The sequence below is a fragment of the Chlorocebus sabaeus genome, chromosome 19 (assembly GCF_047675955.1).
Source record: "Chlorocebus sabaeus isolate Y175 chromosome 19, mChlSab1.0.hap1, whole genome shotgun sequence".
Classification (NCBI taxonomy): Eukaryota; Metazoa; Chordata; class Mammalia; order Primates; family Cercopithecidae; genus Chlorocebus; species Chlorocebus sabaeus.
This window is the reverse complement of record NC_132922.1, coordinates 13152636-13176333: the sequence shown is the minus strand read 5'-3', so window position 1 is coordinate 13176333 and position 23698 is coordinate 13152636. Positions and strand designations below refer to the sequence as shown.

Here is a 23698-nt window from a genome sequence, read left to right as displayed (position 1 = left end):
GGCTGAGGCGGGCAAATCACTTAAGGTCAGGAGATCGAGACCAGCCTGGCCAACATGGTGAAACCCTGTCTCTACTAAAAATACAAAAATTAGCTGGGTGTGGTGGCACACGTGTGTAATCCCAGCTACTCGGGAGGCTGAGGTTGGAGAATCGCTTGAACCCTGGAGGTGGGGGCTGCAGTGAGCTGAGATCATGCCATTGCACTCCAGCCTGGGCGACAGAGTGTGACCCTGTCTCAAAAAAAATGAAAAAATAAAGCAGTTACATCTTGACTTGCACAAAAGTGGCCCCTCTAGAGAAGACCCTGTGGGTGCCAGCTAGAACTCAACAAGGGGCCATGTCTTCACACTCCTTCCAGATGGGTGAGTGGATGGAAACCTTGTCCCTTCTTTGTCCCGGCTTGTCAGTCCTGGGCAGGAGTGAAAGAATTTCAGGTTGTGCCTTGGTTAGAGGAGCTATGTTGGGTCCTAAACACTAGGACCACAAAGGGGAATGAGCTGTGTTCCCAGGGCTCACCGACGACCATGGACTATGGAGTCAGGATGACAGGACAGTGTGGTGAGGGGCACCTGCGACAGGACTTCGGGCTCTACCCACCATGATGCGGGAGATCCTGGAGCGGGGGGAGCAGTGAGACAGGGTCTGCAGGGCCGTCCTCTCCACAGCCAGCAGCCAGGCCTTGCAGTGGGGCAGGCTAAGTGACTGTGGCTCAGTCATGCTGTACCTGGGAGTGGGCAGGCCCTCTCCCATGTCACCATCAAAACCCACTCATGAAGGCTGCTGGGAGTCTGAGGGCTGCACCGGCTATGGCAAAGGCACCTCAGGGACTGTGCTGAGCACCTTGGCCTGGCCTTCTGGCTCCGCCCACCTGCTCTCCCTGCCACCTTTTTGTTGTCCTCCCTGGGTGGCATGTGCTACTTGGCTGCCTCGTGCCTGGGCAGAGTGGTGCCTATTATGGGCCCTCCAGGTGGCTCGTGCTCAGCCTGCTGTGAGCAGGAACAGCTGAGTCCCAGGGGTTCTTGCACACAGCAGGGCTCAGGTTTGAATCCAGGCTCTGCTGCTTGGTCGCTGCATGAGCTTCTTGCTGTGCTGACCTCTCTGGTCTGTTTCCTCATGTGTAAGATGACATAAGGTACCTACCTCTTAGGGCTGCCCTGAGACTAAAATAAGACCACGTGCATGAACCACTTCCCAAAGCGCCTGTTGCTCTCCGGCTGTGTCTACTGCATGTCACCACTGCTGCTGCTGCTGGGACGTCTGACTCCAGTTCCTTCTCCCCTCTCCAGTGACAAGGTCATTTACAACTTACATTTACAATTTATAGTGTTTACCAGTATTAAATTCTTTTTTTTTTTTTTTTTTTTGAGACGGAGTCTCGCTCTGTCTCCCAGGCTGGAGTGCAGTGGCCGGATCTCAGCTCACTGCAAGCTCCGCCTCCCGGGTTTACGCCATTCTCCTGCCTCAGCCTCCCGAGTAGCTGGGACTACAGGCGCCCGCCACCTCGCCCGGCTAATTTTTTGTATTTTTAGTAGAGACGGGGTTTCACCGTGTTCGCCAGGATGGTCTCGATCTCCTGACCTCGTGATCCGCCCGTCTCGGCCTCCCAAAGTGCTGGGATTACAGGCTTGAGCCACCACGCCCGGCCCAGTATTAAATTCTTAGCCACTCCTTTCCGTGTGTGTCTTCAGTTCTTCCAGCAAACCAGGGAAGTTGAGTCACAGTGATTTGACCAATTCTAGGATCGGGGTGGTGGATTCAGAGCCCTCTGGAGAACTTGTCTTTTCTCCAGGAGCCCCTCACCGTGCTGTGGAGGCACCTGGGCTCCTGCCTCCTATTGCTCTCCAGAGTTGGGCCTCTGGGGGATTTACGAAGAAGAGTTAGGTTTAGCTGCATATGCTCTAAAACAAAATTGAAAAACAACTGGCTTGTGTAAGAGTTCCCAGGTTAACAAAGATGGGAGGTTCCCAGCCTGGAGCTGGGAAGGTTGAAGGTTGGGATGCTGGGCTTCTAACTCTATGCTGTGTGCCATTTTCAACATAGGGCCCTTGCCTCACAGCACAAGGTGGCTGCTTGAGCTGCGGCCAACATGTCTGCATTCAGCCAGCAGGAAGAAAAGGGGATGAAGAAGAACATGCCCCTCCTTTTGAAAACATTTAGGGCCAGGTGCGGTGGTTCACGCCTGTAATCCCAGCACTTTGGGAGGCTGAGGCAGGCGGATCACCTGAGGTTGGGAGTTCGAGACCAGCCTGACCAACATGGAGAAACCCCTGTCTCTACTAAAAAAACCACATTAGCCGGGCATGGTGGCGCATACCTGTAATTCCAGCTACTTGGGAGACTGAGGCAGGAGAATTGCTAGAACCTGGGAGGTGGAGGTTGCAGTGAGCTGAGAATCGCGCCATTGCACCCTAGCCTTGGCAACAAGAGTGAAACTCCGTCTCAAAAAAAAAAAAAAAAAATTTGTCACTTGGCATGTCCTGTTGGCCAGGCAGGAGGCAAAGGCATGAGGCAGAGGCAAGGGACCTCCTAGCTGCAAGACAGGCTGGGAACTCTTCTATTTATTTATTTTTCGAGATGGAGTTTTGCTCATCATCCAGGCTGGAGTACAATGGTGCGATCTCGGCTCACTGCAACCTCTGCTTCCCAGATTCAAGCAACTCCCCTGCCTCAGCCTCCCAAGTAGCTGGGACTATAGGCACCCGCCACCACGCCTGACTAATTTTTGTGTTTTTAGTAGAGACGGGTTTTTGCCATTTTGGCCAGGCTGGTCTCAAACTCTTGACCTCAGGTGATCCACCTGCTGTGGCCACTCAAAGTGCTGGGATTACAGGCATGAGCCACCCCTTCCAGCCAGGAACTCTTCTATTCTGGGAAACCAAGTACCCAGATGATAATTGGGGATTGTGTTAGAAAGGGGAGAATGGAGCAGGGCGTGGTGGTTTATACCTGTAATCCCAGCACTTTGGGAGGCTGAGGCGGGCGGATCACAAGGTCAAGAGATCGAGGCCATCCTGGCCAACATGGTGAAACCCTGTCTCTACTAAAAACACAAAAATTAGCCGGGCATGGTGGCATGCGCCTGTAATCTCAGCTATTTGGGAGGCTGAGGCAAGAGAATTGCTTGAACCCAGGAGGTGGAGGTTGCAGTGAGCCGAGATCATGCCACTGCACTCTAGCCTGGCGACAGAGCGGGACTCTGTCTCAAAAAAAAAAAAAAAAAAAAAAAAATATATATATATATATATATATAAATTACCCGGGTGTGGTGGCAGGTGCCTGTAATCCCAGCTACTTGGGAGGCTGAGACAAGAGAATCGCTTGAACCCGAGGGGCGGAGGTTGCAGTGAGCCAAGATCACGCCACTGCACTCCAGCCTGGGTGACAAGAGCAAGACTCCATCTCAAAAATAAAAGGAGAGAATGGGTGTTGGGGTACAATCAGCAGATTATTTCACAGAAGCCAAATATATAAAGGACTGTCATGAGGGGATCCATCTGTGTGGGGCTAAAGTCACAGCAGACATTTATCCATCCTCGGTTTTCACACTGAGGTCAGGCCATGTGCTGGTAAATGATGAGCTGTGGCCATAGTTACCCGAAGCTGGGCTCAGCCTGCTAAAAGAAAACTTCTTTTGGTAGGATCTGTTTCGGGGTGGCCTGAGCTCTCCCCAGGGGGGTGAGGTGAGGTGAGGAACTGTGGGGGCAGGTGTTCCAGGGTCATATAAGCCTCAGCTTCCATCCTTTCCAAGGTCCCAGTGGCGTTGACGACCTTGACACCCCCAGGTTTGAGCCATTGACCTTCCTTTGGCTTGCAGGTGGCTCTGGTGAGGGGCTTCAGTTCCTCCTGAGCTTGGAGAGCTCACTGCCTGCTCCCTTGTGAGCACTGCCGGAAATGCCTGCCTTGTTCTGAGCTAGCATCGGCCTCCGCCAGACACCTTCAGAGGTTTGCAGGCTGTTCTCAGCCTTTCTCGCTCTCCTCACCTTTGAGCCACCTCCTAGGAGAAGCCTTCTCTGCTTCCTCCTTTCTCCACCTGGCCTCCCATGATAGTAGGTGTTTCCTTCTTTTAAACACTGAACACAGTGGATCCTGGTTTATCCCTCGAACCAGATCACGAGCTTTCTGAGTGAGAAGTTGTATCTTAGTCATTTCTGTTTCTGCTCTGGGCACAAGCCTGTGTCAGTGTAGGTTCTCAGCCAATTCTGTCTGAAATCAATCCCCAGGTGATCCCCAACAACTCTCGAAATAATCTAAGATTTCCGTGACCCTAGTGCCAAGCTCACCCGCCTGCAAGTGTCTGAATCTGGTCTACCTTCCCCATCTCATCACTGCATCCTTCTCTCCTGGACTCCTGCTGCAACCTTCCTCCCTGTCCAGTGAATTTCACCCTCTTCCTCCCCTCCCAGTCACCGCAGTTGCCAAATATCAACCAAAAGGAAAAAAGATGGGAAACAACTTTTTTTCTTTTTTTTTTTTTTTTTAAGGCAGAGTCTCACTTTGTTGCCCAGGCTGGAGTGCAATGGTGTGACCTCAGCTCACTGCAACCTCCACCTCCCGGGTTCAAGCGATGCTCCTGCCTCAGCCTTCTGAGTAGCTGAGACTACAGGCGCACACCACCACGCCCGGCTATTTTTTTTTTCTTTTCTTTTCTTTTCTTTTTTAGACAGAGTTTTGCTCTGCCGCCCAGGCTGGAGTGCAATAGCGCTATCTCGGCTCACTGCAACCTCCGCCCCCGCGGTAAGAAAACTGTCATGACAGAGAGGTTAAGACTCTAGTCCAAGGTCTGTGCTAAAGCCAGCCCAGCGGACTGTCGCCAGAACCAACGGGAAAGAGGTCAGAAAGAGCCAGATCCGCCAGTGCCAGCCCTCTCTAGGGCTCCCTGGGGACCCCCAGTGGGCGAGTGCTGCAGGCGGCCCAGGCTAAACGTGCAGCGAGTCCCGCTCTCAGAGGTATCCGTGCCCCGCCCGCCTCCGCCCCGCCCCTTGTTCTGGCTTGTCCAGTCCCACAGAGTCCCACAGTCTTCATGTAAATGAGGCACCCAGAGAGAGCCTATGCGAGCGTGTCAGGGGCGTGGCCTGCCTTCCACTTCCCGAGCATCGCTCTGATTCATTGTTAAAATAAAGAGGCCATGACCCTGGCACTCCCACCCCGGCAGCCCCTGTGCGTGGAAATCCAGCCAAGGTTAGCACTGAGCCGCAGAAAAGAGGAGCTGGTAGGGGGAGGCCTACGGGAGGGGTAGGGGTCGAGGGATCCGGGGAGGAACTGGCTGGATGGAGAGGGTCTCGGGTCCATTCTCTGGGTGGGGCATGTGTAACTGCTTAAGGTTTTGATTATTATATCCACATCTCAAGTGCATTTTAGAGAAGGATTCTGCCTATTGGTTGTGGGTAGGGGAGGAAACGGGAGCAGAGAGGGGCACGTGGAGTAGAGCCACCTACCCACCCCCAGGAAAATCAGCGGCGTTCTCCTGCTAGGCGACGCTCCTTTATGTGGCCAGACCAGGAGAGAAACGCCCAGGACGGGCGGGGCCGATGCGCCCCTCTTCCACCACCAGGAGCCGGGAGGACGACCGCCCCGGGGAGGATCAGAGACCCTGGGGCCACGGAAGGGCCAGTGGGTGGCCCTCTCCCCACCGTGCCCTGCTGTCGCCCCCACCCCATTCCCTTCTCCAGGTCTGATGATGGAGGAGCCTTGGCCCTGGCTGTCCCAGGGGAGGAGGTGAAATTCCTCAGCTCTCCACCAAGATCGGCAACAAAAGCCTGATCCTTGGAACACACCAGGTGAGGATGAACGAATGTGGGCAGGTGACCTGGAGGCACCAAAAGCTGCTTGTGTTTTCGGATGTCGGGTTCCTCCCACCCCCCACCGTCCCCTTGGAGCTCTGTGTGGGTGGGGAGGGCATCTTTAAGTGACTCTCCTGACCCAGCTTCATTCTAGGGCATGAATGTTGGTGGCCCAAGAGGCACCCAGAAAGGAGAACCCTTGTACAAGTTAAGACACCAGGGTTTCAGAAGGGTGTGATGCTTCACACCTGTAATCCCAGCACTTTGAGGGGCTGAAGGAGGAGGATTACTTGAGGTCTAGGAGTTCAGGAGTTCAAAACCAGCCTGGGTAACACAGCAAGAGCCTTTTTGTTTGTTTGTTTGTTTTTTGAGACACACTGTTGCCCAGGCTGGAGGGCAGCAGGGCGATCTTAGCTCCACCGCAACCTCTACCTCCCGGGTTCAAGCAATTCTCTTGCCCCAGCCTCTCGAGTAGCTGGGATTACAGGCGTGCGCCACCACGCCCAGCTAATTTTTGTAGTTTTAGTAGAGACAGGGTTTCACTATGTTGGCCAGGCTGGTCTTGAATTCCTGGCCTCAAGTGATCGGCCTGCCTCAGCCTCCCAAAGTGCTGGGATTATAGGCGTCAGCCACCACACCTGGCCAAAAGCCTATTTTTACAAAAGAAAAAGTTAAAAAATTAGCTGGGCATGGTGGCGTGCACCTGTATTCCCAGTTACTGGGGAGACTGAAGCTGGAGAATCATTTGAGCCCAGGAGTTTGAGGCTGCAGTGAGCTGTGATCGAGCCACTGCACTCCAGCCTGGGTGACAGAGCAAGACCCTGCCCCCACCACCTCCTCAAAAAAGAAACTAGGGGCCAGGTGCAGTGGCTCACACCTGTAATCCCAGCATTTTGGGAGGCTGAAGGGGGTGGATCACCTGAGGTCAGGAGTTCGCCTGGCCAACATGGCAAAACCCCGTCGCTACTAAAAATACAAAAATTAGCCAGGCATGATGGCACATGCCTGTGATCCCAGAAACTACTTGGGAGGCTGAGGAAGGAGAATTGCTTGAACCCAGGAGATGGAGGTTGCAGTGAGCCGAGTGAGCTGAGATCACACCACGGCACTCCAGCCTAGGCGACAGAGAGAGACTTTGTTTTAAAAAAACAAAACAAAACAAAACAACACACTAGGGTTTCTTTTTGGCTAAGCTCTGCCACAAACTTGCTGTGTGACTTCAGGCTGTTCATGTTTGTCAAAGACGTCATCCTCAACTCTGAAAATATCTGGCCAGCCTTTTGCCTCCCTCGCTGTGCTTCCCAAGGGAGCTGTGCGAGTTGGCAGTATGATCCAGTGCTCCTCACTTCCACCTCCAAGAGAGCAGGGACACACACAGCCCTGGATTTGAATCAGCCACTGTGACCTTGAGTGAGCAAAGGAACCTCTCTGAGCCTTAGTTGCCTGATCTAAAATTGGCATTAATTTGATCTACAATGCAGAGTAGCTATAATACAAGGACATTCAAACTTTGGGGCGCACTAGAATCACCTGGGAAATCACTTTTTTTTTTTAAAAGGCAGAGTCTCGCTCTTGTCACCCAGGCTGGAGTGCAGTGGTGAGATCTTGGCTCACTGCAACCTCCACCTCCTGGGTTCAAGCGATTCTCCTGCCTCAGCCTTCTGAGTAATTGGGACTACAGGCGCGCACCACCATGCCCAGCTAATTTTTGTATTTTTTGTAGAGATGGGGTTTCGCCAGTTGCCCAGGCTGGTCTTGAACTCTTGGGCTCAAATGATCCGTCCACACTGGGCACAGCTGGAATGTGCATTTTTTTTTTTGTTTTTTGTTTTGAGATGGAGTCTCACTCTGTCGCCCAGGCTGGAGTGCAATGGTGTGATCTTGGCTCACTGCAACCTCTGCCTTCTGGGTTCAAGCCATCTTCCTGCCTCAGGCTCCCAAGTAGCTGGGATTACAGGCACGCCCCATCACACCCGGCTGATTTTTGTATTTTTAGTAGAGACAGGGTTTCACCATATTGGCCAGGCTGGTCTCGAACTCCTGACCTCAAGTGATCGGCCCACCTCGGCCTCCCAAAGTGCAGGGATTACAGGCATCAGCCACTGTGCCCGGCCTGGTATCTGCATTTTTATGAACAGCCCAGGAGGGTGTAATGCAGAGTCCTTGGCGTGCACTTTCAGCAACACTGCAGTAAGGACTAGAAATCGCACATCAAATGCTGGCAGAGTGCTTGGGTGCTTAGTAGGTGCTTAGCGAGTGTTTGTTGAGTGAAAAAATGAACAGGAATGGATGGAGAATAGGAACATCCAAAGGAATGGACGAGTAACCTTATTTCCTTGGTCCTTGTCTGGAAACTGGGGCAACTGGGGCTGAGGTTCAGGTGAGTGGCCAGCCAGTCATCTGGTCTTTGCCTCTCCCTCATTTTCGCCAGGCCTCACCTAGAGGTTCAGACATTGGATTATAGGAACTGCCCTGGCCTGACTCACCCAATATGGAGGAGGTGCCTGGGGATGCCCCCTGTGAACACTTTGAGGCCAACATGCTTACCCAGAACCGCCATCAAAACTGCTTCCACCCTGAGGACGCCCACGGAGCAAGATACCAGGTGAGCCAGTTTTCCACGTGGTTGAGGTGGTTTGGGATGGGGGCATGGGTGAAGGACTGGGCCTGTGGTGTCCGCTAACTCACAGTTGAACCCAGATGCTGACCTTCCTCCTGGCCAGAGCCTCGGTTTTCCCACATTGCAATGAAGTGGTTGAACCATGTGAATGTTTCACAATCTTCAGTCACTTTCCTCCTGCTTATATGATACGATTGTTACCATAGCCTCATCTAATCTATTACTTACTTTGTTAATCTTTATTTATTTATTTATTTTTTGAGCCGGAGTCTGGCTCTGTCGCCAGGCTGGAGTGCAGTGGCCGGATCTCAGCTCACTGCAAGCTCCGCCTCCCGGGTTCACGCCATTCTCCTGCCTCAGGCTCCCGAGTAGCTGGGACTACAGGCGCCCGCCACCTCGCCCGGCTAGTTTTTTGTATTTTTTTTTTAGTAGAGACGAGGTTTCGCTGTGTTAGCCAGGATGGTCTTGATCTCCTAACCACGTGATCCACCCGTCTCGGCCTCCCAAAGTGCTGGGATTACAGGCTTGAGCCACCGCGCCCGGCCCTTTGTTAGTCTTTAAATCAACATCTTTTTCCCCTCCTATTGTAACAAAACTTCACATCATCAACACAAGTAGAAAACTGTAATTATTTCCTGTGTATATAAAGTTAAGGAGAAAGGTAGAGCCTGGGCGCACGGGCTCACACCTGTAATCCCAGCAGTTTGGGAGGCCGAGGCAGGTGGATCACCTGAGGTCGGGAGTTTGAAACCAGCCTGGCCAACATGGTGACACTCTCTCTCTACTAAAAATACAAAAATTAGCTGGGCATGGTGGTGCATGCCTGTAATCCCAGCTACTCGGGAGGCTGAGGCAGGAGAATCACCTGAACCCGGGAGGCGGAGGTTGTGGTGAGCTGAGAACACGCCACTGCACTCCAGCCTGTCTCAGAAAAAATAAAACACAGAAGAAAGGTAGAAAAAGAAAAAAAACAAAACAGAAATGTCATTAAACCCTAACTTGAGAGTGTTTTCTTTTTCTTTCTTTCTTTTTTTTCTTTTTCTTTTTTTTTTTTTTTTTTTTGTAAGACGGAGTCTCACTCTGTCGCCAGGGTTGGAGTGCAGTGGCGTGATCTCAGCTCACCACAACCTCCACCTCCTGGGTTCAAGCGATCCTCCCGCCTCAGCCTCCCAAGTAGCTGGGGTTACAGGTGCCTGCCACCATGCCCAGCTAATTTTTGTATTTTCAGTAGAGACAGGGTTTCGCCATGTTGGCCAGGCTGGTGTTAAACTCCTGAACTCAGGTGATCCACCTGCCTCAGCCTCCCAGAGTGCTGGGATTACAGGCATGAGCCACTGCACCTGGCCTCGAGAGTCTTTTCTTTTTTTTTTTTTATGAAGATTGAATCTGCTTTATTTATATACACAATGGGGCAGCCTAATGCACATCATAACATTAACTTTTCCAAACAAGTTTGTTAAGAAACTGCTCCTATATTTAGTGTTAAAACAATCTTCCCATTTAGAAAAATCAAGACATCAGTCAATTAGTAAAGCCTATTCTTCCTCCCAGCAATTTGTACTTTCTTGTATTCATTTAGGAATTGTGAATTCATGAGAAAAGAACACTTTTTTTTTTTTTTTGAGACAGAGTCTCGCTCTGTCGCCCAGGCTGGAGTGCAGTGGCCGGATCTCAGCTCACTGCAAGCTCCGCCTCCTGGGTTTATGCCATTCTCCTGCCTCAGCCTCCCGAGTAGCTGGGACTACAGGCGCCCGCCACCTCGCCGGGCTAGTTTTTTTTTTGTATTTTTTAGTAGAGACGGGGTTTCACCTTGTTAGCCAGGATGGTCTCGCTCTCCTGACCTCGTGATCCGCCCGTCTCGGCCTCCCAAAGTGCTCAGATTACAAGCTTGAGCCACCAGGCCCGGCCGAAAAGAACACATTTTTTATGTGTTAAATATCTTCCAGGAACAACAGTTTACAAGTATTCAATTGTTTAAATAAACACAACTATTTTCCTTCTTAAAATGTAAACATCCAGTAAATAAAACATACGTGATATTCCAGGTATAGAAATATTAGTAACTCACTTATGAAACAGGTGCATTTTGGTATATTTGGTGGTACGGTTTTTCTTTGTCTTATGTATAAAAGTACTTGCACAAAAAAACAGGCTATTACTATTTAAAACTCTATTTCTTCACCCAGTTTCCTCACTCAAGTAGAAACTCATGAATTTCTGTGATTTTCGCTATAGGACCAGGCCACAGGAAAGGGCTAAAATATCTCTAATTAGAGCTAGGGAAAAGTGTTTTCTTGAGACTTGAAGGCAGTCATTCGTCACTTTGTGCTCGAAGGCATTCCTCAGTGAACTTCTCTCCTAGAGTCTTCAGAGTAAAGCACAGGATCTGGGCTCCCGGAAGGGGTTACTTCCGGCTGGAATACCCACCAGCAGGGCATCCTTGCAGGCATTCTGCATACAGTATTGTTGAAGCTCTGCAGCTGCCTGAAGGACCTTGATCCTCTCCACACTAGCCTCCAACTTGAGCTGCTCCACCAGGCGCTGCAGGGCGCTCGCGCTAGCGCTGGAGGACATGGTGGTGGCACTGGGCTCTGAGGGCTGAGAGTGTTTTCTGTGGAAGGCTCTGAGCTTGAGTCCTGCTGTCTCTTTGTCAAAAAGGGAGATTAGCAGATGTTAGAGAGATGTTAAGAATACACCAGCATCATCTGGAGATTTTCTTTCTCTCTCTCTCTCTTTTTTTTTTTCCTTTTGGAGATAGGGTCTTGCTCTGTAGCCCAGGCTGGAGTGCAGTGGTCCAATCATGGCTTACTGTAGACTCCACTTCCCAGGCTCAAATGATCTTCCCACCTCAGCCTCCTGAGTAGCTGGAACTACAGGCACATGCCACCACGCCCGGCTAATTTTCTTGTAGAGACGGGATCTCACTATGTTGCCAGGGCTAGTCTCAAGTTCCTGGGCTCAAGCGATCCCCCCACCTCAGCCTCCATCATAACTTCAGGGATAACAGGTGTGAGCACCTGGTCTGGAGATCTGGAGATTTTCTTTTTTTTTTTTTTTTTTTTTTTTGAGACGGAGTCTTGCTTTGTCGCCCAGGCTGGAGTGCAGTGGCCGGATCTCAGCTCACTGCAAGCTCCGCCTCCCGGGTTCACGCCATTCTCCTGCCTCGAGACTCCCGAGTAGCTGGGACTACAGGCGCCCGCCACCTCGCCCGGCTAGATTTTTGTATTTTTTAGTAGAGACGGGGTTTCACCGGGTTAGCCAGGATGGTCTTGATCTCCTGACCTCGTGATCCGCCCGTCTCGGCCTCCCAAAGTGCTGGGATTACAGGCTTGAGCCACCGCGCCCGGCCGAGATTTTCTTCTTCAAGTTATTAATGGAGTGAAGAAGAGTCCTTTTCTTTTTTTTTTTCTTTTTATTTGAGACGGAGTCTCTCTCTGTCGCCAGGCTGGAGTTCAGTGGCTCAGTCTCGGCTCATGGCAACCTCCATCTCCCAGGTTCAAGTGACTCTCCTGCCTCAGCCTCCTGAGTACCTGGGATTACAGGAGTGCGCCACCATGCCTGGATAATTTTTGTATTTTTAGTAGAGTCAGGGTTTCACCATGTTGGTTAGGCTGGTCTCGAACTCCTGACCTTGTGATCTGCCCGCCTCAGCCTCCCAAAGCGCTGGGATTACAGGCATGAGCCACTGCGACCAGCCGAGATTTTCTTCTTCAAGTTATTGAAGGAGTGAAGAAGAGTCCTTTTCTTACTTTGTGATTGATGTAGTCTGCTGCCTAGCCCCCATGCACGTAAACACAGAGGAGCTGATACACACGCGATGAGAAACCTCGGACCCATGAACCTCAGAGGGCCCTTCCAACCTTGACCCCCATGGCTTCGTCATTCCCACTGGGGTCTGAAGTTCCTCTTTTTTTTTTTTTTTTTTTTGAGACAGAGTCTCGCTCTGTTGCCCAGGCTGGAGTGCGGTGGCGCCATCTCGACTGACTGCAAGCTGCGCCTCCCGGGTTCACACCATTCTTCTGCCTCAGCCTCCCGAGTAGCTGGGACTACAAGCGCCTGCCACCACGCCCGGCTAATTTTTTGTATATTTAGTAGAGATGGGGCTTCACCGTGTTAACCAGGATGGTCTCAATCTTCCTGACCTCGTTATTTGCCCACCTCGGCCTCCCAAAGTGCTGGGATTACAGGCGTGAGCTACCGCACCCGGCCTGCAGCTCCCTTTGAGCCTGGCAGCCAGTTTCATGCAGGGGTTAGTTTCCTAGAGGTGCCATTGGGAAGGGGTTACTGCTGTTGGGCTTGGGAGCCAGGCAGGCCCGAGCTCCAGTCCTAGGTTTGCCGTGACCTGCTGTGTCACCTGGGGTTAACTTCTCTGGCTTTACTGTCCTCATGGCTGAAGTTGGGGCAATAGGCTTCTCATTCAGGACATCTGGCACTGCTTAGCCCAAGCCACGTGTGGCTAATTCAGTTCATGTTAGTTTCCTGTCTTCCTCCTTCCTGACCAGAAAAGTAAACCTTGGAGGACTCTTTTCTACTATTATTATTATTTTTTTTTTGACAGAGTCTCGCTCTGTCACCCAGGCCGGACTGCAGTGGCGCAGTCTCGACTCACTGCAACCTCTGCCTCCCGGGTTCAAGCAATTCTTGTGCCTCAGCCTCCCAAGTAGGTAGCTGGGATTACAGGCGCCTGCTACCATGCCTGTCTAATTTTTGTATTTTTAGGAGAGGCAGGGTTTCGCCATGTTGGCCATGGCTGTTCTCGAACTCCTGACCTCAGGTGATCCACCCACCTCAGCCTCCCAAAGTGCTGGGATTACAGGAGTGAGCCACCGTGCCTGGCTTCTACCGGTCTTGATACCTCCAATTATAGCTTTCCTGTGCTCATCTGCAAGTTCAGGTTCAGGGAACAGATGCCTGGGAGTCCATCTTTCATGCAAATGACCTTCTCCCAGTGGTTGGGAAGATGGCAAGCATGGAACAGGAGAGCTCTGGATTCAGGCTGGTCTGAGTTCTAGTCTCAATCCCACCATTTCCCACCTGAGACTGTGGGTCAGCTCATGAATTCATATATACTGAATAGGTGCTTAAAATGTGCCAGGAATGATGCTAGATGTTGGGGAAATCATGATAAATCAGAAAGGCACAGTCGGGCGCAGTGGCTCACTCCTGTAATCATAGCACTTTGGGAGGCCAAGGCGGACAGATCACTTGGAGTTCGAGACCAGCCTGGCAACATGGAAAACCCCATCTCTACAAAAAATTTAAAACATTAGCTGGGCATAGTGGCATGCAGCTATAGTCTCAGTTACTTGGGAGGCTGAGGTGGGAGGATCACCTGAGACTGGGAGGTGGAGGCTGCAGCGAGCCATGATCGCATTACTGTATTTCAGCCTAGGTGACAGAGTTACACTATGTCTCAGAACAGAACAGAAAACAGGGAGGGGGAGGGGGAGAGGGGAGAGGAGAGGGAGAGGGAGGAGGAGATGAGGAGAGGGGGACATATCCCTGGCTTGACTTCATAGGGCTTGTAGTCTAGCAAGATAAATGGACAGTAAGAAAGTAATCATGCACATGATTATTTAATCTTGGTTGTGATGAATGTATAAAGGAACAGTAAGTGGCATGAAAGTAAAGGATAGGGCATTGGGGAAAGTGTCTCCAAAAAAATGACATTTCAGCTGCTTGGTAAAGGCTGTGCGGGCATTAGCATTAGTCGGTGAAATTGCAGGAAGGGGAGAGGAAGGGAGTAGAACGTGCAAAGGCCAGCCTGGCACAGCAGCTCCCACCTGTAATGCCAGCACTTCGGGAGGCTGAGGCAGCAGGATCACTTGAACTCAGGAGTCTGAGACCAGCCTAGGTAACACAGTCACTGATTGCTGGGCGGAGAGAATGGAGTGTGCAGGGTGGTGAGAATGTGTCACGTGACCCGCCAGGAAAAGCTGCACGTACTCATCGGGGCTTTGAGATGGAGGCAAATTGACACATTTCTGAACTAATTGAACAGGCACATCTACAGGATTTGGGGGTGAGGGAGGGGAGAAACCCATGGCTGACTCCTGTTATTTCTCCAGGCAGGGTACTTGGGTTGGGAGGTCTGTTTGGAGTTGTCTGGGGGCATGGTGTGGGGTGCCGGCAGGACACGGTGGAGATGAGGGGGAGGTTAGTGAATTGGGGGAGCTGGAGCTCAGGGCCAGACCACCACAGGAGATGGAGACCTGCGAGTCTTCAGGATCTGTCACTGACCAAAGTCTTGCTCATGGATGAGGCTATCGTCTGCGGAGGAAAGTGTGGAATGAGATGAGAATAGGCCTGGGTGGAGGCCAGGGAATCAGCAAAGACAGCCAAGAAGGCCAGAGGCTTGGAGGCAAACCCCACAATGTGCCCCTCCTCTCCAGTAGCCAAGACCAGAGATGGTTTCAAGGTAAGAGAGGGGGCCGGGCACAATGGCTCCTGCCTGTGATCACAGCACTTTAGGAGGCTGAGGCTGAAGGATGTGCTTGAAACCAGGAGTTCAAGATCAGCCTAGGTAACAAAGTGAGATCCCAGCTCTACAAAACAAAAAATTAACGGATGTAGTGGTACACGCCTGCAGTCCCAGCTACTTGGAAGGCTGAGGCAGGAGGATCATTTGAGCCCAGGAGATCGAGGCTGCAGTACACTGTGATCATGCCATTGCCAGAGCGAGACTTTATCTGGGAAAAAAAAAAAAGAGATCAGAGAGGCGCACAACATCAAATCCTCCACTTTCTTGAGCCTCCAGTTGCTCTGATGATGATCTGAGGCTGTGAAACTCTCCTTTGGCAAATGCATGAGGGGTGACTGTTGTGTCTCTGAGCCAGGCCCTGGGACCCAACTCTGGGCAGGAAACAGCTCCCTGTGTACCAGATGTGATAGTAAAAAACTGACACTGGGTTGGGCATGGTGGCTCACGCCTGTAACCCCAGCACTTTGGGAGGCCGAGGCGGGTGGATCACCCGAGGTCAGGAGTTTGAGACTAGCCTAACTAGCATGGTGAAATCCTGACTCTACTAAAAATACAAAAATTGGCAGGGCATGGTGGCGGGTACCTGTAATCCCAGCTACTCGGGAGGCTGAGGCAGGAGAATGGCGTGAACCCAGGAGGCAGAGCTTGCAGTGAGCCGAGATCGCGCCACTGCACTCCAGCCTAGGCGACAGAGCAAGATTCCGTCTCCCAAAAAAAAAAAAAAAAAATTGAGGCCAGGCACGGTGGCTGACGCCTGTAATCCCAGCACTTTGAGAGGCTGAGGCAGGCGGATCAACTTGAGCGCAGGAGTTCGAGACCAGCCTGGGCAACACGGTGAAACCCCATCTCTACTAAAAATATAAAAATTGGCCGAGCACAGTGGCTCACGCCTGCAATCCCAGCACTTTGGGAGGCCGAGGTGGGCAGATCACGAGGTCAGGAAGATCGAGACCATCCTGGCTAACACAGTGAAACCCCGTCTCTACTAAAAATACAAAAAATTAGCTGGGCATGGTGGCGGGCACCTGTAGTCCCAGCTACTCAGGAGGCTAAGGCAGAATGGCGTGAACCCGGGAGGCAGAGCTTGCAGTGAGCCAAGAAGGCGTCCCTGCACTCCAGCCTGGGAGACAGAGCAAGACTCTGTCTCAAAAAAAAAAAAACAAAAAACAAAAAAACTATCTATCTATCTATCTATATATATAACCCAGGCATGGTGGTGTGCACCTATAGTCCCAGCTACTCAGAAGGCGGAGGCATGAGAATCACTTGAACCCAGGAGGTGGAGGTTACAGTGAGCTGAGATCATGCCACTGCACTCCAGCCTGGGCAACAGAGTAAGACTCTGTCTAAAAAAAAAAAAAATTGGCTGGGCACAGGGGCTTACAACTATAATCCAAGCACTTTGGGCATCCAAGGTGGAAGGATTGATTGAGCCCAGGAGTTTGTGACCAGCCTGGGCAACATGGCAAAACCCTGTCTATTTAATGAAAATTTTTTAGGGGCTGGGCACGGTGGCTCACGCCTGTAATCCCAGCACTTTGGGAGGCTGAGGCAGACAGATCACCTGCCATCAGGAGTTCAAGACCAGCCTGGCCAACATGGCAAACCCCTGTCTCTACTAAAAATAGAAAAATTAGCCGGGCGTGGCGTCACCTGTAATCACAGCTATTGGGGAGGCTGAGGCAGGAGAATTGCTTGAACCCAGGAGGTGAAGGTTGCAGTGAGCCAAGACTGCACCATTGCACTCTAACCTGGGCTACAAGAGCGAGACTCTGTATCAAAAAAAAAAAAAAAAAAAAAAATCCCTTTACAAATATTAACTCATTTAACTCTCAGAACACCCCTAGGAGGTGGGTCCTGCTATCCTGCTGGTTTTGTAGATGAGATAACTGAGGCACAGAGAGGATACACGTGGCCCAGGTCTTGGTTGCATCTCAGCCTCCATTTCCTAGAGGAGAAAACAAGGCTCCAAAAGGGGAAGTCATCGGCCTGAGGTCACGAGCCGGGAAGTGGAGGAGCCAGGATGGGGCCCGAGGTCTATCTGAGGCCAGAGCCAGTGCTGACCCGCCAGACAGGAAATCAGAGCAGGGGACTGACTGTGGGGCCCACTCAAGTAGGTGGTGAGGTGGTGACGGGAGCTGGGATGAAAGCCAGGATGAGGTGTCACATCAGGCTGAGGTTCCTGCTGGGCCTGGCGGGGCGGAGACCCCTGGATGATGCCTGGCGAGCGTCTCCTGATTTCTGCTGTGCCGTCCCCTGGGTGGCCAAGGCGCCAGGCCCGGCTGTGGATCTGACACCTCCTGCTGCCGAGCTCTGATCAGAATCTGGCTACAGGGCAGGGGGCGAAACTGAATCCTGCCAAGCTCCCCTGGCCTGGATGTCACGGCAGATACCCCAACCCCACTTCTTGGCACCGCCTGACCCCCAGCAGTGGCCTTCTTGGAACCTGGAGAGCCTGTGCCCACCCCATGTTGCCAACCAGGCTGCTGCCTTGGCCCTGGGCTCTGGGCTCCAGGGTCCCCAGGGATCCCATGCCCAGGCTCCTGCCCCTCCCGGCTCTCAGGTGAGCTGCTGGGATCGGGTTCCTGTGGTTTCAAGTCCTGCATTGTTCTTGGCTGGGCCCCGGCTTATGAAACAGTAATGAGGGGCCCCTGCTCCCGAAGCCGGCCCCTCTAAGGTTTCCACTGCCTCGGCTGCTGCTGCCACCACAGCCCGGAGTCGGGGCCTGGGAGGGCGGCAGCGTGGGGGCCTGAGCCGGAGCCCCCCGGGGATGAGGGTGCTGACAGCCGACAGCCGCCACCACCGCCAGAGCCCGCAGCCCAGGTAATCCGAGAGGAGGCGGGGCGCAGGGTGCTATGGCCGCTGTCTCCCACCACCAGGGGAGGGACCTGCCGCTCTCCAGAGGTGGGGAGGAATTGGGGGGGGCCCTGGAGGTGAGCAACCGTTCTCCCCTGGTGAGCCGAGCACCAGACCAGCCTTCACAGGTGTGGCCTTGCCAAGGGTGGAGGGAGAGAGGAGCGGGCAGCTGGCTCCAGGCCCCCGCCCTTTTTCTGGGGCCTTGACCCTCCAGCCCTGGAGCCCCTGCCTCTCCTTTAGTGGGGCAAATCTCTTCTGTCCTCCAAGACCTTGTTTTCCCATCTCCTCTACCATCAAACTGCCTCTTCCTCCCTCAGACCTCTTCCTTCTCTCAGCCAGCCTAATCCTTCCTCCTCACCCTTGTCTTTTGACCGCAAAAGACCCTGGTGGATCCTTCTTTCCACCTCGTTCTGGGGCGCACAACATACATGCATATATACATAAACTTGCACTGATGCAAACATACAGATCCGTGTACCCGCGGGACCTGCGCAGGCATGCATGCGCAAGAGCTCACTCCACCTATGTGTACACACGTGCCCCCAATACCAGGTCTTTACCCACACACATACCTGCTCCAAGGCCCGTATGTGTACACACACGTGTGCATGCACACACTGGGTACCTCAGCCAGCCCTCGGCTTGAGTCCCAAGGGGCGCTTCCAGCCTGATGGGCAGCTCCTTGAGAAGTGCGAGATCCCCGGAGGAGATGCCTGGAGACTCCCACACCGCTGGGAGGGGCTGTGCAGGGGGAGGGGAGACCCCACGTGGGCGCTGAGCTGTCTCCTCTCTCCAACCCTGGCCCAGGAGCTCAGGAGCCCTTCAGGTGCTGAGGTGCCCTACTGCGACCTGCCTCGATGCCCACCTGCCCCTGAGGACCCACTCAGCGCCTCAACCTCTGGCTGCCGGTCTGTGGTGGACCTGGGCCTCCGGCCAGGGTCCAGGAGGTGGGTAGAGTCCCAGGGCCCGGGGAAAGGCTTCATGGGGGGGAATGCCCTTGCCCTTCCCATTTGCACTCCTTCCCCAAGGCAACACCTGTCTGTAATGGCTGCTGGCATGGGTCACGTGGTCAGTCCTCTAAACCTAGGCACAGGTGGGCAGTGGGCATGCTTCTTGGGCAGACAGGAAGAACTCAGATCACACCACCCTGCTTGCACTTGGGTGGCTGAATCTCCCCTCCCCAACCCTGGCTGTCTCTCCTGGGGCCCCTGCCCCCCCGATAACCTCCCAAGACCGAGCTCAGCTTTGCCCCAGGGCGTGTGCCGCTGTGCACCCACCTTGCAGTGGGCATGGCCACAGCCTACTCACATTTCCTGGTTCCCTTTGCACAGCTTTAAAAGATTAAACAGTCCCTGCACCCAGGGGCACCTGCTGTCACCCACCTACCTGGGTGTGCACTGCTCCGGGCTCTGGGGTTCCTTCCACCCTCAGGCCTGAGTGGCAGTTCCCCCTTTAAGGTCATGATACCTTGGGAGGCCATGGCCTGAGAGTCTAGAAACCTGGGTTCCAGCTTCAGATCCATCCCTGATGGGTCTTGAGCAAGTTACTCTGTCTTTCTGTGTCTCAGTTTCCCTGTCTGTAAAATAAGAGGGACTGAATCAAATCAGCATTGTGCTAGGATCACTCATGTGCTCCTCACAGGTAGACATATTTTAAAAAACAGAAGGCCGGGCACGGTGGCTTACGCCTGTAATCCCAGCACTTTGGGAGGCCGAGACGGGTGGATCATGAGGTCAGGAGATCGAGACCATCCTGGCTAACATGGTGAAACCCCGTCTCTACGAAAAAATACAAAAAATTAGCTGGGTGAGGTGGCAGGCACCTGTAGTCCCAGCTACTTGGGAGGCTGAGGCAGGAGAATGGCGTGAATCCAGGAGACAGAGCTTGCAGTGAGTCGAGATCGTGCCACCGCACTCCAGCCTGGGCAACAGAGCAAGACTCTGTCTCAACAACAACAACAACACAATTAAAAATAAAAAAAATAAAGAGATGCTGTTTTAGCTCAACGAGGCAACCCATATAAAAAGCCTGACACAGAGGCAGCCCTCAGCATTGGCTCCCTCTCCCACACCAGCGTGTGGGCCCCAGGCTCCCTGTGTGAGTGAGTGTGAATGCCTGGGTGGGGTGGGGAGTACCCCTAACTCCCCATTACTTTTTGGGAAAAAGTCATGGGTCTGTCTCCTCTCCCAGGGACCCATCCCCCTCAGCAGGGCTCCCGGAAGAGGATCCCACAGCCGCCCCCAGGAGCGGGAGCCATGATCTTGAGGCAGTGTCCTATCTGGAGGGCCTGACCACTTCCCTGTGTGGCAGCTGCAACGAGGACCCCGGCTCTGACCCCGGCTCCAGCCCTGACTCCGCCACCCCTGATGATACCAGTAACTCGTCCTCTGTGGTGAGCCAGGAGCGGGAGATGGGTGGACAAGAGTGGCTCACACCTCCATCTGCAGCCCTGAACCTCCAGGCCAGGGCTAAGCCTCATACCAGAGAATTCGGCGAGGTCCTCTGGACCATTAGCTGGCACCTCGGGCCACCCCGGCGAACCCCCAGAGGGTGGGGGTTTCTGCACAGGCTGGCCCAGGGCGGCTGGGGTCTGGCTGTGAAAAGACGGTGAAAGGAGTTTCAGCTGACAGGCGCTCCGGGTGAATCACCAGCGGGCTCGGGCTGCCAGGTCCCAGAGGGCTGGGACGTTGGGTGTGATGTCTAGAGCAAGAGTGGCACAGAACCCCAGGGCCCTGCCCTCATCACATGGTGCTGAGCCCCACAGCGAGCCCTGGCGTAGATTTCCAAGGGACAGAGGGAAGGGAGCAGGCTGCGGGGGTCATTTAGCCACGAAAAGAGAAGACCCAGCAGTCTTTCCTCTAGCATTGGCACTTTGAGGGGCTGCCATGGAGCCGGAGAGACAGGCTTGTCCCAGGAGACCCCTTCAAAAGGAAAATGACGGGGGCTGGTGATAAGACTCAGAATAAAACCACCCAGCCTGGCATGCTTCGTGGCCAGCTCCATGCTAAGCGCTTGGTTGGTGTGGGCTCGAGGGAGACTCACCACACCCTCGGAGGCAGAGACTTCAGTCGTCCCATATGGGGCTGAGGCTCAGAGGGGGAGCAATTTAGTGGAGGCCACACATCTGGGAAGTAGTGGGGCTAGGATTTGAACCCACTTCTCTCTGGCCCCTGGGGGTATCTCACACCAGTCCCAGATGCGGAACTCGGGGACTCTGGGCAAAGCTCTTGGCTTCAATGGACGTGCATGCCTCCTAGGTTCATTGAAGATAAGCGACTTAGCACTTAGCACCTGCTAGAGCCCAGCACAGTGCCAGGCAAACAGCACGTGCTTTTTTTTTGAGACGGAGTCTCGCTCTGTCGCCCAGGCTGGAGTGCAGTGGTGCAATCTCGGCTCACTGCAAGCTCCGCCTCCCGGGTTCACGCCATTCTCCTGCCTCAGCCTCCCGAGTACCTGGGACTACAGGCGCCCGCCACTGCGCCTGGCTAATTTTTTCTATTTTTAGTAGAGACGGGGTTTCGCCATGATCTCGATCTCCTGACCTTGTGATCCGCCCGCCTCGGCCTCCCAAAGTGCTGGGATTACAGGCGTGAGCCACCGCGCCCGGCCACGTGCTTTTTATTTAATTGACTGATTGAAGGCCAGGTGCGGCGGCTCACACCTGTAATCCCAGCACTTTGGGAGGCCAAGGTGGGCGATCACCTGAGGTCAGGAGTTCAAGACCAGCCTGGCCAACATGGTGAAACTCCATCTCTACCAAAAATACAAAAATTAACAGGGTGTGGTGGCGGGCACCTGTAATCCCAGCTACTTGGGAGGCTGAGACAGGAGAATCACTTGAATCTGGGAGTCGGAGGTTGCGGTGAGCTTAGATTGTGCCGTTGCACTCCAGCCTGGGCAACAAGAGCAAAACTCCATCTCAAAAAGAAAAAAAAAAAAAAGTTGATTGTTGAGACAGGGTCTTGCTCTGTCGCCCAGGCTGGAATACAATGACTTGAACATGGCTCGCTACAGCCTTGACTTCCTGGGCTCAAGTGATCCCCTGACCTCAGCCTCCTGAGTAGCTGGGACTACAGGCATGCACCATCATGCCTAGCTAATTTTTAAAAAAAATTTTGTAGAGATGGGGTCTCACTGTGTTGCCCAGGCTGGAAGTGCTTTTTACTGAGTCCATGGAGCAGAGTCTACACCACAGAAAGTGTGGCACCACTCACTGTCACCTCTCCAGGGCAGAACACAGAACTTGATGGTTTAGGAAGTGCTTTTTATATTTTATTTAATTTTATTTATTTATTTATTTTTATTTTTTATTTTTTTTTTGAGACGGAGTCTCGCTCTGTCGCCCAGGCTGGAGTGCAGTGGCCGGATCTCAGCTCACTGCAAGCTCCGCCTCCCGGGTTTACACCGTTCTCCTGCCTCAGCCTCCCGAGTAGCTGGGACCACAGACGCCCGCCACCTCACCCGGCTAGTTTTTTGTATTTTTTAGTAGAGACGGGGTTTCACCATGTTAGCCAGGATGGTCTCGCTCTCCTGACCTCATGATCCACCCGTCTCAGCCTCCCAAAGTGCTGGGATTACAGGCTTGAGCCACCGCGCCCGGCCTTATTTATTTATTTTTGAGATGGAGTCTTGCTCTGTCACCTGGGCTGGAGTGCAGTGGCATGATCTCAGCTCACTGCAACCTCCGTCTCCCAGGTTCAAGCGATTTGCCTGCCTCAGCCTCTGGAGTATCTGGGATTACAGGCGCCCACCACCATGCCTGGCTAGTTTTTGTATTTTTAGTAGAGATGGGGTTTCACATGTTGGCCAGGCTGGTTTTGAACTCCTGACCTCAGGTGATCCACCTGTCTCGGCCTCCCAAAGTGTTGGGATTACAGGTATGAGCCACTGCACCCAGCACGGAAGTGCTTTTTTTTTTTTTTTGAGATAGAGTCTCGTTCTGTCGCCCAGGCTGGAGTGCAGTGGCGCTATCTCCACTCACTGCAAGCTCCGCCTCCCGGGTTCACACCATTCTCCTGCCTCAGCCTCCCAAGTAGCTGGGACTACAGGCGCCCGCCACCATGCCTGGCTAATTTTTTGTATTTTTTAGTAGAGACGGGATTTCACCGTGTTAGCCAGGATGGTCTCGATCTCCTGACCTCGTGATCCGCCCGCCTTGGCCTCCCAAAGTGCTGGGATTACAGGCGTGAGCCACTGCACCCGACCAGGGAAGTGCTTTTTTTTTTTTTTTTTTGGGACGGAGTCTCTCTCTGTCGCCCAGGCTGGAGTGCAGTGGCCGGATCTCAGCTCACTGCAAGCTCCGCCTCCCGGGTTTACACCATTCTCCTGCCTCAGCCTCCCCAGTAGCTGGGACTACAGGCGCCCGCCACCACGCCCGGCTAGTTTTTTGTATTTTTTAGTAGAGACGGGGTTTCACCGTGTTAGCCAGGATGGTCTCGATCTCCTGACCTCGTGATTCGCCCGTCTTGGCCTCCCAAAGTGCTGGGATTACAGGCTTGAGCCACCGCGCCCGGCCCCAGAAGCGCTTTTTAATGTCAATTCTCTTCCCTTCCTTCTATCCTTCTCATTTGGGGAGTATATGTCCTGCAGCCTTTCTTCTCCCACAAACATACTTTCTCCTCCCCTTCTCTGGCAGGATTGGGACACTGTTGAGAGGCAGGAGGAGGCCCCCAGCTGGGACGAGCTCGCAGTGATGATCCCTAGGAGACCTCAGGAGGGGCCAAAAGCTGACAGCTCCCAAAAGGCTCCATCTCTCCTCACCAGGTCCCCTGTGGGAAGAGACACTGCAGGCCAGAAAAAGGAGGGTGAGTCCTTCTGCCAGGTTGGTTCCCATGGTGATGGCCTGGGGCCCCCCAGATAGCCATCTCACTGGCCATTTGGGACCTTGGGCATGGCTTACTTTGGTGGCCTGAGTGTTAATAATAGTAACAGTTCCCATGTCATGATGGAGCAACCACAAT

At 53.2% G+C, this 23698-nt stretch overlaps 1 protein-coding gene and 1 pseudogene across 5 annotated transcripts in view; one reads left to right on the top strand and one right to left on the bottom strand.

Annotated features, from left to right (window-relative positions):
* The first annotated feature begins 5101 nt into the window (after nucleotides 1-5101).
* TRIOBP (TRIO and F-actin binding protein) overlaps nucleotides 5102-23698 on the top strand; it is a 78513-nt gene continuing 59916 nt past the window's right edge. For 2 of the 5 annotated variants that reach the window (XM_073006727.1, XM_073006731.1), the window contains exons 1-6: nucleotides 5102-5179; nucleotides 5671-5778; nucleotides 8213-8386; nucleotides 18546-18685; nucleotides 19929-20130; nucleotides 23374-23542. In XM_073006727.1, the coding sequence (XP_072862828.1) occupies nucleotides 8273-8386; nucleotides 18546-18685; nucleotides 19929-20130; nucleotides 23374-23542 (625 nt within the window). In that variant the 5' untranslated portion in view covers nucleotides 5102-5179; nucleotides 5671-5778; nucleotides 8213-8272. Of the gene's footprint in view, nucleotides 5180-5670; nucleotides 5779-8212; nucleotides 8387-18268; nucleotides 18686-19928; nucleotides 20131-23373; nucleotides 23543-23698 lie in introns of those variants that run through there. The other 3 variants (XM_073006729.1, XM_073006728.1, XM_073006726.1) reach the window with 3 other exon arrangements.
* LOC103223290 (guanine nucleotide-binding protein G(I)/G(S)/G(O) subunit gamma-10 pseudogene) overlaps nucleotides 9755-23698 on the bottom strand; it is a 45228-nt pseudogene continuing 31284 nt past the window's right edge.